General features: G+C 34.3%; 1 protein-coding gene across 2 annotated transcripts in view; it reads right to left on the reverse strand.

Moving 5' to 3' along the window:
• LOC150094938 (neprilysin-1-like) overlaps positions 1 to 18,354 on the reverse strand; it is an 84,931-nt gene that overhangs the window by 20,827 nt on the left and 45,750 nt on the right. For both annotated transcript variants that reach the window (XM_090410889.1, XM_090410890.1), the window contains exons 12-17: positions 17,706 to 17,804; positions 15,061 to 15,138; positions 14,089 to 14,192; positions 7,181 to 7,245; positions 4,120 to 4,171; positions 903 to 970 (exon numbers count right to left, since the gene is read on the reverse strand). In XM_090410889.1, the coding sequence (XP_090267015.1) occupies positions 903 to 970; positions 4,120 to 4,171; positions 7,181 to 7,245; positions 14,089 to 14,192; positions 15,061 to 15,138; positions 17,706 to 17,804 (466 nt within the window). The remainder of the gene's footprint in view (positions 1 to 902; positions 971 to 4,119; positions 4,172 to 7,180; positions 7,246 to 14,088; positions 14,193 to 15,060; positions 15,139 to 17,705; positions 17,805 to 18,354) is intronic.

The raw sequence follows: 18,354 nt of genomic DNA on the forward strand, positions 1-18,354 counted from the left end.
AATAATATTGAGTTATGGTCAGTGACCGCGAGGTGGCGACATTTGGAGTCCTTCAGCTAATTTTCTCCCATTACAGATATCCTTCTCAGCCGAGGCTGGAAAAAAGTTCCAAGTTCATCTCTAAAGTAGGGTGTCTTGATTATATAACCCCTTAGTACGTTTAGTACTACAAACAATACTAAATGTATTCGGTTTAAAACCTTGTGCGCTTCAAACCACACACACACACACACACACACACACACACACACACACACACACACACACACACACAGTGTATGTGTTTGAAGAACTAAATAGTATTCTAGAATGAAATACCGTTCACCGAATAGCCAGCCTCAAATAATAAATGTTTAAATATTTCTTAGCTGTACGTTACACAAAATTTCCAATAAAACTGATGTATATTAAAATAATTAATATTGAAACACTCTTGACTTTTTGCATTTTTTAACTCCACTCATTAGGGAATTTTTATAGATACATTTGGCTTATATAATTTCGTTATTATTTTTAGTGATTCTAGTGGGATAATTCCAAGTTTTTAGTCATTCGACTTGAACTATTTCATTGATTTCGTAACTTTACGTATGCCTCGATTTCTAACCTTATTAAAAGAACGCGGAGAAGTCTTCATGTCGATCAGGAAGTGATAGGTTGCAACTGCAGTGGCACATTGTGGATCGGTGAAATTCTTGACATTTCTGCAGTTAGAACTGATGGTTCTACGACAACTGAGTATTTCCATCCTAAATATTTCAATAGAAGATATTTGCCTATCTTACCTATTAGTATTTTATTGTCGTAAGCACTTCGAGGAAATCACAGCATCGATCATAAACAAATAAAATTAGTCAGTTTATAAGCTACAACTCTAAACAGAAAACAAAATATTTGCTTACCGGATACATCAAAGTCGTGAGTAAATTCGTGTCCGATGACGGTGCCCAATCTTCCGAAATTCACGTACCTGAAACGCAAGAAAAGAATTCTTCGTTTTCTGGAAGCATCTGATTATCATTATACCGAAATTTAATTGTAGATTTCGATCATGGATCGTCAAGGAAGTAACTCATAAATCATCCCATCGATCGCACACTTTAAAATTATCAAGTCATATCATAATATAATTCTATTATTATTATTATATTTTTTTACATTTTATCATTTGGAGTGGGACAGACCGCCTCGGCAGTCCACCATGAATATGCAGCTTATGTTCTGTGTCTTAAACTAAAACCACAACTTTCATTCAGACCCCAAAAAGTGTAAGATAATTATCAACGATTGCAAAGCAGACTTCATAAAAATGAAATGCAATAACCTTGTCTTCTGCTCAACTGGCATTCGAAGCTTCTGCTTTCTCGCCAAGGCTTTCGGGCATAACTTCTGACATTCCCTGTTTCTACCTTTTTCACATCCTGATGGTACCATGATAATCTCATACAAGGAAAAGAAGGATCCGTTAGCATCATTTTTCCCTTACAACCCTTGCTCGGATCATCAAGGCCTACTCCATGCTTGCTCTGAACTTTCGCCAGTATCGGGAAAATCTTAATATGCTAATAAGGCTCATGGTCCAATATGAACATCCTCCAGTTGTCCTCAAAACTTGTGCCTCAGAAATAACATCCATTCTGTATCGCCTATCTCATATCCTATTGGCACCTATCCAATAGCATGGAATCAGGAATTCATCCAGCCATTCTCTTTCTACAGCTAGCTTCCTGGCTAACTCATCCATTTTTGAATACAGGCCATAGAATGATTTGGAGAAACCCAAGTGGTTACTTTTGATATTTTAAAGGCATTCGATCGTGTCTGACGACGAGGTCTCCTGAACAAGCTACCATCTTATGGCCTCTCCCTGCACTCTGTGATTGGACTGCCAGCTCCCTCACTGGTCGTTTATTGTATGTCATGGTGGATGGCTTTCTCAATACTGGAATATCCCAGTGTTCTGTACCCATCACCCACGCTCTTCCTCTTTACATCAATGACCTTCCCTCTCTCTCTCTCTGACTTCAAAACCTGTTCACAGTTTTGTCGATGAGAGAGTACTCTTCATTCGAGAAACCCTGAAGTACTCAAATGATAAGAACCTCAAGATCATCCCCAACTAAAGACTTAAACACTGATCTTAACAACCTCAAATGGGGAGAAAACAACTTAATAAATTTCAATGCCATAAAAACTCAAGCCTGCCTTATTACCCTAAAAAAAATTCCACTTCATTCCCACTTGTTCTTGATAACGTTCCTATTTCCTTTTAAGATCAACTTTCTCTTCTTGGGCTGATTGTCACATCCAGTTTATCCTGGCACAAGCATATTATATACATTGCCTCTTTAGCCTCTAAAAAATTTAGTGTTCATTTTTGTTCAAAACATTATTTCTCTTCTTTATACGTCTCAGATCGAACCAACCTTGGAATACTGTCCCACATTTTGGGGTGACGCATCCAAAATCCCCCAAAGAATGCTTGCTGATATGTAGAGGAAGACGATTCGCTTAGACTTTCTTCAGCCACTTTCTTATAGGCGCTCTGTTTCAGCACTGTTCCTTTTCTACAGCCACTTGCATGGGCATTGCTCGTCTGAATTGGATGCTACCATTCCTCTGCTGTACTCTAATCATGTAAGAACTAGAGCTGCCACTGGCCAACACCCATACATTGTCCAACTTCAAACATACCGAACAAACTTCTCATCATCCTCCTTCATTCCAGCCACCTCTATTCTTAGGACAATCTCCCCCCCCCCCCCTGCCATACTGTTATTCTCACCGAATACAACTCCAGCTCTTCAAGAAATATATCAATGGATTACTTCCGTCTCCATAAATGTTTGCCCATATACGGCACTGTTGTGTTTTAGGTGCTGTATCCTTTCATATGTGAAGCGATCAGTAACAAAATGATATATATACTTTAATTGTAATATTTATATTATAATCATAATCAAATTTTATTTTTATAGTCATAATTTTTATATGACATTATATTTTTATGTAGCTCCAGCCCGCTATGGTCGTAAACCCCATCGCACGTTTATCAGAAAACGAACGCCGTCTATCACCTAACAGAAATTAAATCCAGAATGTTTCCTATCGAACATGGGACTTCAATCCACGACGCCTAGATTATCATTCTCTTGTTCTACTGACTGAGCTATCCGAACTCACAGGAATGAAATTATATAAAATAATTAATAATAATAAGTCAAGCCATCTTAAGAGAACAGTAATGTAATAACTACATTATAACATGATGATATAATATAAAATGAAACTTCGATTGAAATAATGCTATAACAAATGTATATATTGTATATATGATTCATTATGATGTAAATAATTGCAAAAGTCGATAATAAAGTTGTTAAAGAAAAAAAAAAAGGTAGCTCAGTCGGTAGAACAAGAGACTCTTAATGTCATGGGTTCGAGCCCCACGTTGGGCGTGTTTTTTTTTCCTTTTCTTAATCTAAAGAAATAGTCAAGTAAGAGTTTATTTTTTACGTTAACCAGGCTGTTGGTAATGCCAATGTCATGTTCAATTCATGACGTCATGCTTATGAAGTAATGATGATATACCCATACCCACGATTTTGAAGATAAATTGTTCTAATGTTATCAAATAATATTTTAAACAAATTGCGACAATTATATTATTATTAAACATTATTATTAGTATATATTTCATAACTTATTTATATCACTTACACTTCTTATATTATTTACCATATGATTATTACAATTTTGCTCAATGGATGGCACTGTATTGTGCATAAAGAATTTAGCAATAATTAAGAATTAAAAAGTTATTTTAATACTGAACGTTTATATCAAACGTAAAGTTAAATTGCTTTTCATTATATTATGGACATTGAACTACTTTTAATAATATTTTACGCATCTGTGTTCTGGGTTATGTTTTCAATTAAAAACAGAACAAATAGCGTAAACTATTAGCAATGAATTCCGATTAAAATTAAAATGAAATATTATATAGACAACGAATTTATTTTCTAAATTTATTCAGTTCTAATAAAGTTTAGAATTTACTGAATAAATCCGTAATAAATAAATAAATAAATAAAATAAAATAAAAAAGATTCTCACGATGGAAAGTTGGGGTTGAAATATGGATCATTCACGTATGCCATATTCAGAACTAAAAATAAAAATAAATAAATAAATAGCAGTTATAATAAAAGAATCGTGGTAAAAATTGTAATAAAAAATATAATTACTAGATTGTAACATCATAATATCATCATAATAAAAAATAAAAACAAATATAAATATATAAATATATTTGTGTTTTATTTTTTTATTTGTATTTTTATATTTATTTATTTATATTTGTATAAATAAATAAGGTTTATTATAAATATTTCGCCAATAAAATACACTTTCAGAGCGCTCAAGTTTGATTATTTGGTAACCTTAAACCATTTAAAGACAACTTAAGCCACAGACGAATACTCTCGAACCTAAAATGATTTGTCATCGACAAAAACGGACCAAATCTTTACGAAATATTAATGAAAGCTCAAAGAGTTGCTAATTCGCATGCTGCTTTTGCAGACAAACCAACCTTCAGTACCTACCCACAAGACTATAAAACAGACTAACCACGCTACCCTACCCACACCACTATAAAAAAACAGACAAACCAACCTTCAGAAACACACGACATTAAAAGATTTGGTATATAGACGTTCATAGATTTTTTTATGTATACGAAATAATAAATATGGTTGCCTCGTAGTCCTGTTGAATTCTAATCACCTTGGAGAAACCTTGTTCTAATCCTTTTTTTTTTTTTCAGTGGGTTCCCTAGTTAGTCGATCATTTGTAGAGGCGAATCAGGGGCGACAGGGACAAAATATTATTGACAATTTTATTATTAAATATTTTATTTAATATTATTCAATATATATTATTGACAATTTTATCGATAATAAACAATATTTTTTCATGTTTAATTTTTTTAAAAACGTTTACCATAATTTTGATATTTTATCCAAACACATATACACTGTACTTACAGTGTGCATGTATATTTCGAAAGTTGCCACGATTTCAAGACACGAACCGCCACTGGGCAAATGATTTTTTTTTTCTTCTCGGAAACTTTAGCTTTTATCACTGCAACTCAGAAAAACCCAGGATAGAATTCACTTTTCAGATAATAATATATAGTGTTAGGGTTAGGAATAACGATATTGTCTACTATGCTATCCTCCTTGGATGCCTATTAAAACCATTCATAGCCTTTGGAGAGATGCCAGCGACGGTAAAGCGGCTGCCTCTCAGTCTTCAAAGAAGTTAAACAGAATGATTATGCCTAACTGTCTTTGTGGAATAAGGGACTTTAGTGGATTTATTTATTCGAAAAATAAAAACAAATATAAATATATTTGTGTTTTTTTTATTTGTATTTTTATATTTATTTATTTATATTTGTATAAATAAATAAATATAAAAATATAAATAAATATAAATAAATATAAATATATTTCTGTATTTTTTTATTTGTATTTTTATATCTATTTATATTTGTATAAATAAATAAACATTATAACATCTACCCAAACCATGCAAATAACTTATCTTAGCTTTGCTGACGATGTTGTATTAATTGATACAGAACCAACAAATGCACGAAATATCTCAGTCTACTGAAAGCACAGACTAAACTTATTGATCTGCAGATCAACATCCAAAAGTCCAAAGTATTCTCAATAGGTTATGAAAACTTAATACTTCATATCAACAATAAACCCTTAGAAAGAGTAAAGGACTTGCAATATCTTGGATCGTACATCAGCAATACAGAAAATGATATTAGAAAATATATACCATCACTAAAGATAAAATTAAGACTATACCATGCAACTAGTAGATCCATCTTCTTGTATGGTTTTCAAACTTGGACAATAAGCACAAAAAAAATACAGATCTAATTAACTCCTTTGGAACTACATGTCTCAGGCTGATCCTTGGATACACTTGGATGGACCATGTCACTAACTCTGCTGTACTAAATCTGGCTAAGTAAGAACCAGTTGTCAATAAAGTCAAAAAACTACACTCAGATGGCTTGGACATCAACTCAGACATTCTGGAGTCTCACCCTTTTTGGAATCCTCATTCTGTACAAACCAGAAGATGGCAATCGCAGTAGAGGAAGACCATGCAAACAATTTTGGCAATACATATGTGAAACCATCAAAAGGCTGAACTGTGAAACATCTTCCAGTTAACTCAAGATAGAGAAAGAGATTGGAAGATCATAATTTGCGATCATTAATTTTTAATGCAAACCTCTTTTCCCTTTCATATTGTATCATATTGTGAATAAACTATGATGATGATGATGATGATGATAAATAAATATAAATATACAAATATAAAACAAACAAAGTATTGTAAAGTAAATAAGTAGGAAATGTTATAATTGAATTGAAATAAGTAAACTTGATTCATAACTTAACGATTATAATATTTGTTAATTAGTAGCACAGCTTGCTATTAGGTTGAAGGAGAGAAAGAACGACCATGAAAGGATTATTTAATTATAAAGAATAATTAAAAAGTTATATATATAGTCCTTAAAGTCCTTAAAAGGACTGGCTTAAAGGGGGCAAGAATGCTTTTCATATTTCCCGTTATCTGTAGAGGACATTGTAGGGATAAGGTGTTATTGAGCTATTAAAGCTCTGATCATGAAAGGAGGGTAACAGCAATAGCCTCAGTTAGAACGTCATTGGCTACAGCATTGCCATCCATTACCCTCCAAGAGTATTAATCACCCCTATATATATATATATATATATATATATATATATATATATATATATAAGAAATTCATTTTTGTGAATTACGTTATACATCTATAAATGAAAATGGTGTAGAATCAAATTATAAATAAAACTTTTCAATTTTAGAAAATCAAAAAATGTCTGTAAAGCTTATCAGAATCGTAAATAATATATTTTATATTAAGTTATAAGGAATCAAATGATTCTAGAAACAGATTTTAGAAGTATTTACTGTATTATTACTGATGTTAATTACTTATATAAAACCCATTCGCACGCTCTTAAAATAAAAACATGATCCACACATGTCAAAATTTAAATTAAGTACGTCATTTCATGAGAACTTTACTGACCTATGATATTAAATTCCAGGAAATTGTACGCATTTATTGATGTAGACGTCGCCATGAAAGGCCATCTGCGAAAAGATTAATAAAATGTTAGGTCCTACAATTGTGCATAAACATAATAAACGAGAATGTGTTTCAGTTTATAATAACTCATAATGTAGAAATGCAAAATGCTCGACCATTTATTACATTAACTTCTCATTACGCAACTTCTTTCTGGACTCTAACTGAGAGGATTTTCTTTGGAGTAAAAGTATAATGAAATTTGGTATTAAAATCTCTATTAATATTATAATTTAGAGAGAACTCTAAGGCGTTAGGGACCCATCCAGGGAAGTCACATATTACTCGCACGAGCTGTCACACTTGTTCTTGAATTCATTCACACTGCTTGCACACATAACCTCCAATGGCAGGCCATTCCAATCACGCACCTCACTCTATGAGAGAAAAATCGAGCTCTCATCCCTTCTTGAACACATTCATTCTTAACTTACAAGAATGTCCTCTCGTTTTTTCTCCTCCATAGAAAGAAAACTTCCATCTACAAATATCCTGTATGATCCTTTCAGAAATTTGTAAGTCTCAATCATATCACCGTCTCTCTCTCTCTCTCTCTCTGCACTGTATCAGAATCACCAAGGAAACCAGACTTGCAAACAAACAAAAAAAAAATAGTCCAAGGGAGGTTTTATCAAAGCCTTGTAAAGAGGCAAAATAACTTCTTTATTATTACATGACAAGGTTCGTTTTGACATCACGATAATTCTCAGAGTTGCATTTGCAATCTTTGCTATATGGTCATTGAACTTTGACTTCTCATCTCCTAGAAATCAAAAATCCGTCATCTGATCAGTTTCTTCTAGCATAATCCGACAAACATAATATGACATTGGATACCTCAATGTCATATTATACCAAAGTGCATGACTTTACATTTAGCAACATTGAATCGATATCCATTTTCACATGTCCATAATTCCAGCCTTTTCAAATCATTCCTGATTACCCTGCTAATCTTTGCATCGTCATCAGCAAATAGCTGTATGTCTCCTGTCAAATCCATCTCAATGTCATTAATGTATAGACTGAATAACGATGGACCAAGCACTGATCCTTGCGGTACACCAATGACTATCTTAAATTTTGCAGACTCAAATCTCCCATATACAACTTTTTGATATCTATCATTATGTCAGCCACGCCAATATTTTATAAATCAATTCTATATTTTCCAATTTATGCAAGAGTCTATCATGCTGTATTTTGTCAAGAGCCTTAGCAAAATCCAAAAGTATCATGGTGTATCCATTCCCCTTGTCTAACTGAACGATAACATTGTTATAGAATGTAAGCAAGTTGCTAAAACATGACCTTCCCTTAGTAAACAACGACAATGTTACCATTGAACTAGACAAGGGGAATGGATACACCGTGATGCTTTTGGATTTTGCTAAAATTATGCTATCTTATCAAGGCCTCTTTACAAGGCCTTGATAAGACCTCATTTGAACTATTGTGGGAAGATCTGGTGTTCTGGTCTCCGTTGTGATTCTGATGTATTGGGGAGAGTGCAAAGGAGAGTGTTAAAAATGTATCAGGATTGTGGAATACTGATTATGAAGACAGATTGAGAATTTTTAGACTGCACTAGTAAGCAGGAGAAAGAGGAGTGATATGACTGAGACTTACAAACTTCTGAAAGGATCTTACAGGATTTCAATTGATGGAAATTTTCAATTTATGGAGGGTGGGGATTGGATGAAAGGTCATCCTTGGAAGTTGAGAATGAAGGCTGCTAAGAATGGGGAGATGGTTTGATTTTTCTCTAAGAGCGTGTGATGGGAATGGTTTGCCACTGGCTGTTGTGAATGCAAGCAGTGTGAATGAATTCAAGAATAAGTATGATGACTGGTGCATGTAATAAGTGGAGTCCGTCCCTCGATGAGTCTCTACTCCCTGGTGATCTGTCTTAATAATAATAATAATAAAACCCATGCTGTTCACTGCAAAGTATAGCTTTTCTGTTAACCCATTTCTGAATGCGAGCTCTAACCAACACCAGTTTTCTAAAATCTTTACCACCACTCCTGAGATTGGTGGTGCAGAAATTCTTCACCACCACCACCACCACTATTCCTGTGTGAACTTCCCTATTCTGAGATCCCAAATCATATAGCCTGGTCAAAGGAATAGCCAGATCAGATGAACACTCTTTCAGCATCCATGCTAATAACCCATCAATACCTGCAGAGTTCTTATTCAGCTTGCGCATCAGCTCGAATACCTCCTCCTCATACACTTGACTTTCTTGATCCAGTGAAGAAGTAGCATTGAGCGCAGTGTTGTATACACCAGAGTGATAGTAAAATGGGCACCAATTATTTGAACAATCTTTTCTGTATCTGTCACTCGCACGCTATCTGCATTCGGTAAAGTTATCCTTTCACATGCAATCTTTCTTTTACTTGTAGCATAACAATAGAAATTTTTTAGGTTGGTTAGCTTGCAATGACAAGCTAACTTAGCTAGCTAGCTTCCACGTCATCTTTTACTTTCGAATCTATTGTTTAATAAGACACCCGTTTCATTCCTGTCCTATTTATTCTTCGAATTTTTGGCATGCATTCCGATATTGCATCATTTAAGTATTTTTAAACGCTTTCCATGAATTGTCGACATTCGTCCGGTCCAACAACCGATACCATAGCGCAAAACCACCCAGCATACTCTTCAGTTGGTCATAATTTCCTGCTTTGCACTTTAGCATGTGAATTTTTTGAATGGTTCGTAAACTATTAGTCACTTCCAAGTGAGTATCGCATGATCCCTGTCACCAACCGGAGGCAAAATAGTTACGTCTTTAATTGAAGCACCCTCTGGCACTATAATCAAAATTGACACTCTTTGACCTCGAGTTCTTTCTGTCACATACAGCTTGAGGAGTTTATCCAGCAACAGCTCAGTAAATTCAGTTTCGTTCTTCTCATGAGATTTCTCAGCTACCCAGTTCGGATAATTAAAGTCCCCCCGTTATGATTTCTCGTTTCTCACTCATCCTCTTTATTTGGCGATGCATTTCTTCGTCACTAGCAACCAAATCCACTAGGTCTGTAGAACACCCTACTATGTATTTGATCTCGTTAGACTCCATCTCACACTAGATGGATTCGAATTCACTGCCACGTGGAAAACTGTTACTAGTATTGCATTCATAGGTCCCAACTCTAAGTGGATTTAAGTTATCCAATATGATCTCCTCTGTTCTCCTGTCCGTCTGTCTTTCCTGAAAATATTGTAACCTTTACATTTGATACCAGTTACCATGTCTGCCTCTGGTTGCCAGGTCTAACTAATGCCTACAATCTGAGGTCCCAACATATTGACCAAGGGAACAAACTCTACCCCTTTGTTTCTGATACTCCTAGCATTCGTGTACTGCATATCTTTCTTATTATCTAATATCTTACCTATGCAGACATCTTTACACATGCTTGATAAGTACGAACCGGGCGAACACAGCGTTTTCTCCTCAGAATCTTTTCCGTAATAATAATTCATTGACACAGTTATTTAACATTGTCGCTCTAGGTAACATTTTCCAGGTAACGTATTGCCTTACACAAAGATTCTCACGATTCCTCCCATCATAATTGGGTTTCCCTAACTCTCTGTGTTAAGTCCTATACCAATTAATAATATTCAAGACTCTTGATGCCAAACGCATTCAAGTGTAGGTTATCCCTCTTATACAAATCGATTCTTCACTTAAATTCGCTCCGCACTTCCCAAAACTCCAACCCATTCCTTCTACACAGCCTATGAATTGAATCGTTTGCCATCGTAGCGGGATTATGTAATAATATTCTGTATTCATGAAAAAGTAAGACGATAAAAAAAGTTTTATTACATAAACATTGCAAATTTTGGTCTTTCAACAGCTTATCATAAAATTTCTTACACTCCATCACACAATTCGGTCTTACAACTAACATAGTCTTATTGTCTCAGCACTTAATCCAGATTTCTCCTTTGATCACATACTGTTTATAACAGAAAATATTCTCTCAAGTGCTGTACTTCCTGGAAGACAAAGAATAAACTCTAGTCTTGAAAGGCTAGGCGTTTTTCGCTCATTTCAGAAAAAATCTGTACCCCTCTATCGGATACAGGAATGTTTTCTTTATTCCATGTATCCAACTGCCTCACAATTATAGATTTTATGAGGGTCCGCTGATCCACAAATGATTACAGATTCTGAATAATAATTTATGATTGACCAATATTAAAGTATATTTATAGTTTTTATTAAAACTGGACAAAATTGACATTTTTATTAAAACAACGTGACAGCCGGAAAATATGAAAAAAACGGTACTGTCCCGTTCAAAATGGCACGTATGGTCAGCCTATTCTTAATTCATTTTTATCGTATCGAGGTAATATACAGGGTAATCAAATTTAAAGTATCTCCGTTTAAGACCTTGTGGAGCGCCACCTAGTGATCCAAATGCTGCGAAAGTTTGCAGGAATATATTATGCGTCATGAGAAAGCGATATATGAGGGAGAGGTGAGGGAAGAAGCTTCGGAATTCACTACTAGGGGAGCTGTATGATGTATTAATTTTTCTGTGTGTAAGGAAAAAAAAGGAACACAGGCATAAATAACGTATTTTTATTCACTTCCATTGTGCATTATACGGGATGTACTGTTCAATGTGTGCTGCCCTGCCAGGTATGCCACAAACTGCACCCTGTGTCCAGTGGGTTCAAAGGCAGAACGCAACTGGTCGTGACCGATGTTGCGCACATGCAGCGTTGTGTGGTCTTTCAACGCTGGCAAGTTATCAGGATGAACGCGATAAACCCTCTCTTTCAGAAATCCCCAGTGCCAATGGGGAAGGTCAGTTAAACGAGGCGCCCAATACAGTGGTAAACGACTGACCACTGTGGTTTCCGTGAAATGTTCTCGAAGAACCTCCAGAACGGAACGACCGATGTGTGACGGGGCCCTCATCCTTCATGAAAATGACTGAATCCATGTAGCTGTGACAAAACAAAATTGTTTATCATATCGCGATACCACTCGACAGTAACTGAGAATGTCATAGTCCTCGAATATCCTCGGAAGAATGGTCCAATGATAAACGAAGCTGTAAACCAGCACCAGACGGTAACGTTGTATGAATGCAAAGGACTTGGTTTGCATGCGGGTTTTGAGTAGTCCATACCCATCAATTGTGGGGTATGGATGCACAGCAAAACCCGCATGCATAGCATTCAGGTAAAATAGCACGTTCAGGTGAAAATGAGCCTCATCGCTCCACGGTCACGCAACTTCCAACTCTAATCCAGCAAGGAATGTTAAAGGACTGCAAAAACCAACGCTGTTATTCGTGGTCTACTACACGACGGTAGTAGCAACTTCATTCACTTGTGGTGAACTGGTTGGTTTGGGACCTCTTCCAGGTCTATCTCCCAACCAGTTTCTTCAACACGACTAATCATTCATCGCAAAGCACATGGAGATAGTGGACCTCGTTGACATTTGTTTAGGCTACGAAATTCGCGGAGTGCAGCAACAGCATTACAATCATTTGGGTAGTACAGCATCACGAGCGAAGCACGTTGGGGCAAGGTTAGTGCCATCACCGTAAACGGTATTAACAACCGAGATGAAGGGAAAAATCCCGCGTCCATGTTTTTAAAACCGTCCGCAGTAATGGTACTGTGGACGGTTTTATATGCCTTGGTGTTCACAAAGCCTCCAGTGGTGCATTTTGGAACTTTCTGTCTCAGATACTTCCACATAACAATGTATTTCTCTAAAGTTTCGCAGCATTTCGATTACTGGATGGCGATCCACTAAGCCTTAAACCAGGATACTTTCATTTTGATCACCCTGTACGTACGAACTTTCACTTTAATATCTTCTATCATACTGAACTTATCGCTAGTTAAGTCGTTCGTGCCTACTAGGGCAAAGTTAACAATACAAAGTGTATTTGTACAGTTAGAATAATATAATAAATAAATAAATTATTCTAACTAGAATTAATTCATAATGGTTGAGTGTAATGTAATGAATTTGTTATTATGATCTCTATTAATATTTTCGAATTATTTTAATTTTGGTTTCATTCGGACCATTTAGTTACCAAAGTAGGGAAAAGATTTTATATGCATTCAGTATACAAGCTAAAAACTATTCTAAGTGTCCTAAAATCTCTGTAATGTTTGATACTTAGAATTTTTCAAAAGTACCATCAACAGAGAGAATTCTTAGAAGAAAAGAACTTACATTTGATTCAACGTTATGACAGTTCTCTCAAAAACTAGGAAAGTATCTACACTCAACAGCTCATAATTAAACAATTTCATACCGTATTTTATATTATATGTCAATGTGTACACGAATTTAAAAACTGGAATGCGCTTTTGTTGTAGCGAGCACAAATCAAATTATGCTTCTAAGAACAAAAATAATTTTTAAATTCTTGTATTGTTTTTATACAAAAATCTAAAGACTGTATTTTAATTATTCTAAATAAATATTGAAAATAAAGGAAATATATAAAGACTTTTGGTTTTTACAGAGTATATTATAATTTACAAATAATTAAATTAATTTAGAATGTTAGATAAATAAATGCATATTCGTGTGTTTAATTTTTCAAAGAAAGAAAGAGTAGCTTTAAAAACAATGTAGAAATATTTATTTGGAATGTTCTTTGGATCATCGGTATGTAAAATATATTAGTTAACTAATTTCTGTATGAAAAATATATTAATTAACAAAATAAAAATACATGAAATATATAATAACAGGGGAAGAAGAAGAAGAGAAATCTGCTAAAAAGAAGACTCTCAGATGCTGCACTGTTACGTGCATAAAATGCATTCACACTTACTCGGTTCTGTTTATTTGTTTAGCGAGCAAAGCAAACATCTTCCTTTGACAGAATAATTTGATTTGCCTGAAATTTTCAATTCGGGAATCTCCCAGTTCTGGAAGCTGGAAAATAGAAATACGTATAAGACACCTATAATATTGATTCGTGTGTGTGTGTGTGTGTGTGTGTGTGTGTGTGTTTACTACTTATTAATTACAATGAATTGGGTTTGAGGCGAGGAACTTGACAAAGGATTTTTCAGGCGAGGCGAGTTAGCCAATCTCAGGCTGGTCGAATAAAATTTTTCTTTCTGGAAATTAGTTTTTTGTTTTTTTTTTCACCTAGGAAACAGGATGTGATTTTTAATCCAAGAAACAGGCAAATTGGCAAAAGTAAGCACGTAGTTAACAGAATAATTCATAACTAACCTACTTGTTTCGCTAATTCAAAATGACCCAATCCTCCTCTTGCTGAAACCTTACTTAACTGTTCACACTCTTTATCTCTATTCAAACTTTTACGCTCCAGAATTTCGTACTCCCTCCCACCCCCCGAACTCTAAGCAGTTGAACGAGTCTGTGTAAATCTAAAAAAAAAAAAAAAAAAAAAAAAAAAGCGAGAAATTCGCTGCTGTAATAATGAGTTAATATTATTAATGACAATGAAGAAGAAACTTCTAATTATACAGATAATTCTTAATTTTAATGAACAGAGAAAATGGTTATTATTTTAAACAATAATATTGAAAGAGAATATTCCGAAGACATTATATCGTCAGTAATACATTAGAAAAGTACTTGAAATTGTTTCTCGATTTAAACCTACAAAAAGTATCCTAAAAACTGTATAACTCAAGTATGTTTTTGTTATATTGTGAAGCATAACATAATCGGGAACAAACAAAACTAATAAAATCAACTTAAAATTTATTGAACTGAATCTATTTGCTAAATTTCTTGAGACCAACATATCAATAAAAATGCTACTCACTCGATCATAAAATGCATCCACATAAGTTTTATTCTCAACCCAGTGCGCATGAGATAGGAAAACATTGGTATAGTCCAACTATGTGAAAGAAAATAAATGCAAAGATCATTTCACTTCGTTGCCCAAATTGGGACAGAAGAGGAAACTTATTATATGATTGAATTTAAATTAGGAATGATTTTTAAAACTCATTTTAAAATCCATCTGTAGACATGGTGTAACTGGAAGCCTATTAATGGTCACTGTATTTGTCCCCTTTACGAGTGGGGGGTGAAGAAAACGAATGTAGTGATCGACGTCATTTTTATACCTCTAGTAAATGCTCAAATGTTAAATCTATGTAGTAAATGTTGGTCAGACAGTTTCTTGGAATAACATTACTGGAAGAGAGGGGTATGGGTTCTGAGTAGAGAATATTTTAACGGTCACTGTTTACAACAGCTGTTACGTCATGTAGGGTCAAAAGGTAAACACTGAAGCTCGGAAATGAACAAGAAGTTTGGAAAATATGGAGAGCAGGATTGCTAATATTCAATAAGGAAAAACATGATACAACTAGGACCTTATAGCTACCACCAACCCCGTCATTTCCCAAAATAATAGTTCAAGTACTGCTATAACTGGAACTGGCGGAAACGTGAACTTTTATAAAGTTAATGGAACTGGAAATGTGGTTCTCAGCTAATGCGCAGTCTACGGAGTACGCATTTATTCAAAAATCACAGCTTTACACGCACGTACTGATAAAGCGCGTGGCAATAAAAGGAGTTTTTACGTAACAAATAATGGAGATCTAGTGATGGTATGCATATAAACATGAAAATTATATGTGCTCTCTCTCTCTCTCTCTCTCAATCTCTCTTGATATTAGCAACAGGGTTCTGATTGCTATTCAGGTAAACTTGGAAGCCATTGTACATAATTTTGGCCTCGCGTTATGTTTCACATCTGATTCCAGTGTTCCATCACCTACTGAAGTAAGTCATGGAGCACTTGAAGAAATTCTTCCAGAATGGTTGGCAGTGTAGAACAACCGTACGATTTAATTCCGTCCTAGACTGTGATGGAAATGCACAAAATAGGAAAGCACTGGCAACAGTGTCAGTGCTAGGTTTTATTGAAATATTTATTTCTAAATGAATTATAAACGCTAAACTAAAATGGACCATAAAGCCATTTTTGTTCTCCCTTTGGGTTTATCGGACTTGGCTAAGAAGAGCAAACTGACAGTGTCAAAAAAAAAAAAAAAAAGAGACATCGTCTGATCAAAGCTCTGCTACAAAAATGAAATGTCATCTAATTAACAAGAGGATGTTGTAATCTCTAAAAAACAGCCGAACTTGTTTAACAGAGGATTGAAAAGCACACTTGGTGACTGGATAGCCTCATTGAGAATCACAAAGGAGATTGAACAGACGGCTTCTTTTATGAGAAAGCGTGTCCAGTGAAAATAGAACCAATGGATCCAGAATTACAAGACCTCCACCAATTTGCCAGAATTACAGTTTTCCTCAAGAACTCCGGAATCACTTGGTGCTAAGAATGGTACAACTGTGAGATCTGAATCGCAGTTTGGGGTGAACAATTCCATACTGAAAAGTCTCTCCGCATAGTTTTCTGCAAACACTGTACATTAATTCCTTAACTACGTCCTTAGGAAAGTCGTAACTTTTGCCAGAAACGTATTGCAATTTATGTACGAAAGTTACGTGAAATATAATTTATTAGTATGCTGGTAATAAGTGTGTGTCCACATCTGGCTGTAGCCATGAAAACATTTTTCATTTACAGGTAAAAATATAGTTTGTCCTTTCGACTCCAGTATAATTCTGTGGATTATATTTGCATGATTGTGTTTTTGATAAAAATTATTATAAATCTAAACGATATTTATATAATTGTATTTATAATATAAATTGTTATAAATTTAATAGAATATATACTTCGGTAGATTATATTATAAATCATATTTACATATTTGTATTTAAATAAAATTATAAATTTCGATGTTGTTACATATTACAAAGAAATGACGCTAAGCTAAGAAAAGTGCCCGATGTAGCAGATGACTGTATCTAGCTTTGGAGGAACCAAATATGCAAATTTGGTTTCAACAACCAATAAAGCTGACAAAATATTCGATAACTTCGTAGAAAGCTATCTTGCTCATAGAAGGATAATCAAATGTTTATTTTAAAAAATGGTCATATAATAAACTTTTGAAAGCAGCGATAATACTGGAAGAACTGTTTATTCGAATTTGACAATGATTCGATTAACGAGGCCGAACTTGATTTCATAGTTTCCTGAAGTTATAACTCTATTCGTAAATTATCAGTGAACATTCCACACTCTCGCCATTTGGTCAAATTTATAGCCACTAAAACGATTCCAACTCTCAACCTACAATCAGGTATTTGAATAATTAATTCGAGTTAACGACCCTCTAAAACTGTGACCTTCATTTTATTGGGTTTTGACCGGAATATAAGTAAAATTAAGTGTTGTTTTAACACTTTCGTAAGTTGTGAATCTCTTCCGGTATTCTCACAAATGGCTGAAGATTTCATGAAGTTCGTATCGATAGTAATTTATTACTTCAAAAAAGAACATAAAAGATTATACAAGTATGTTGAAATACTTACTTTTTCTAGAGCTTTTCGCTTTGTATTTTTATCGAGCCAGTCGTTTTCTTTAATTAACTCGTGCGTGGCATTTCTAGTATAATCCACGATCATTTTACCCTAACAGAGATTAAAAAAAAAATGAAAACTATGAAAAAAAAATTGCATTGGCATTTCGATTTTAATGATATCACAAGATTTCTTTTACATTTGTGATGTAGCCTAGTTGTACACAAATGCAAAATATTAGAATTTAAAAAAAAATAATAATTAAAACATGACTGAAATGCTACTTTGCATCTACGTCATATGTAATGTAACATAACAACGTATTAGCGTTTGCCATATTTTCATATACAAATATTGCTTAGCAACTGTTACTAAACAAACTATCCGCCTCGTTTACCATGCGTTAGTTTCGCATTACAGAGTAGTTTAAAAACACAAAGAATGCATGATTTATATTCCCTTAACTGTTTTATATTTCTTTCACTTAATTGGTTATAATTTGATGTAGTGATGTTTACTTTTTATTCATGTGACAGTTTCTTAAAAAACAATTAGGAATTATAGACACGTTAACACAATAATATTTTAATATTTTAATGCCGAATATTTCAGTCTGAAACTAACAGACTATCCTCGGTGGCTACATAGGAACGGTTTTTTA

Source organism: Typopeltis vanoorti, chromosome 21 (assembly GCF_054136105.1).
Source record: "Typopeltis vanoorti isolate ZY-2024b chromosome 21, IOZ_Tvanoo_1.0, whole genome shotgun sequence".
Lineage (NCBI taxonomy): Eukaryota > Metazoa > Arthropoda > Arachnida > Uropygi > Thelyphonidae > Typopeltis > Typopeltis vanoorti.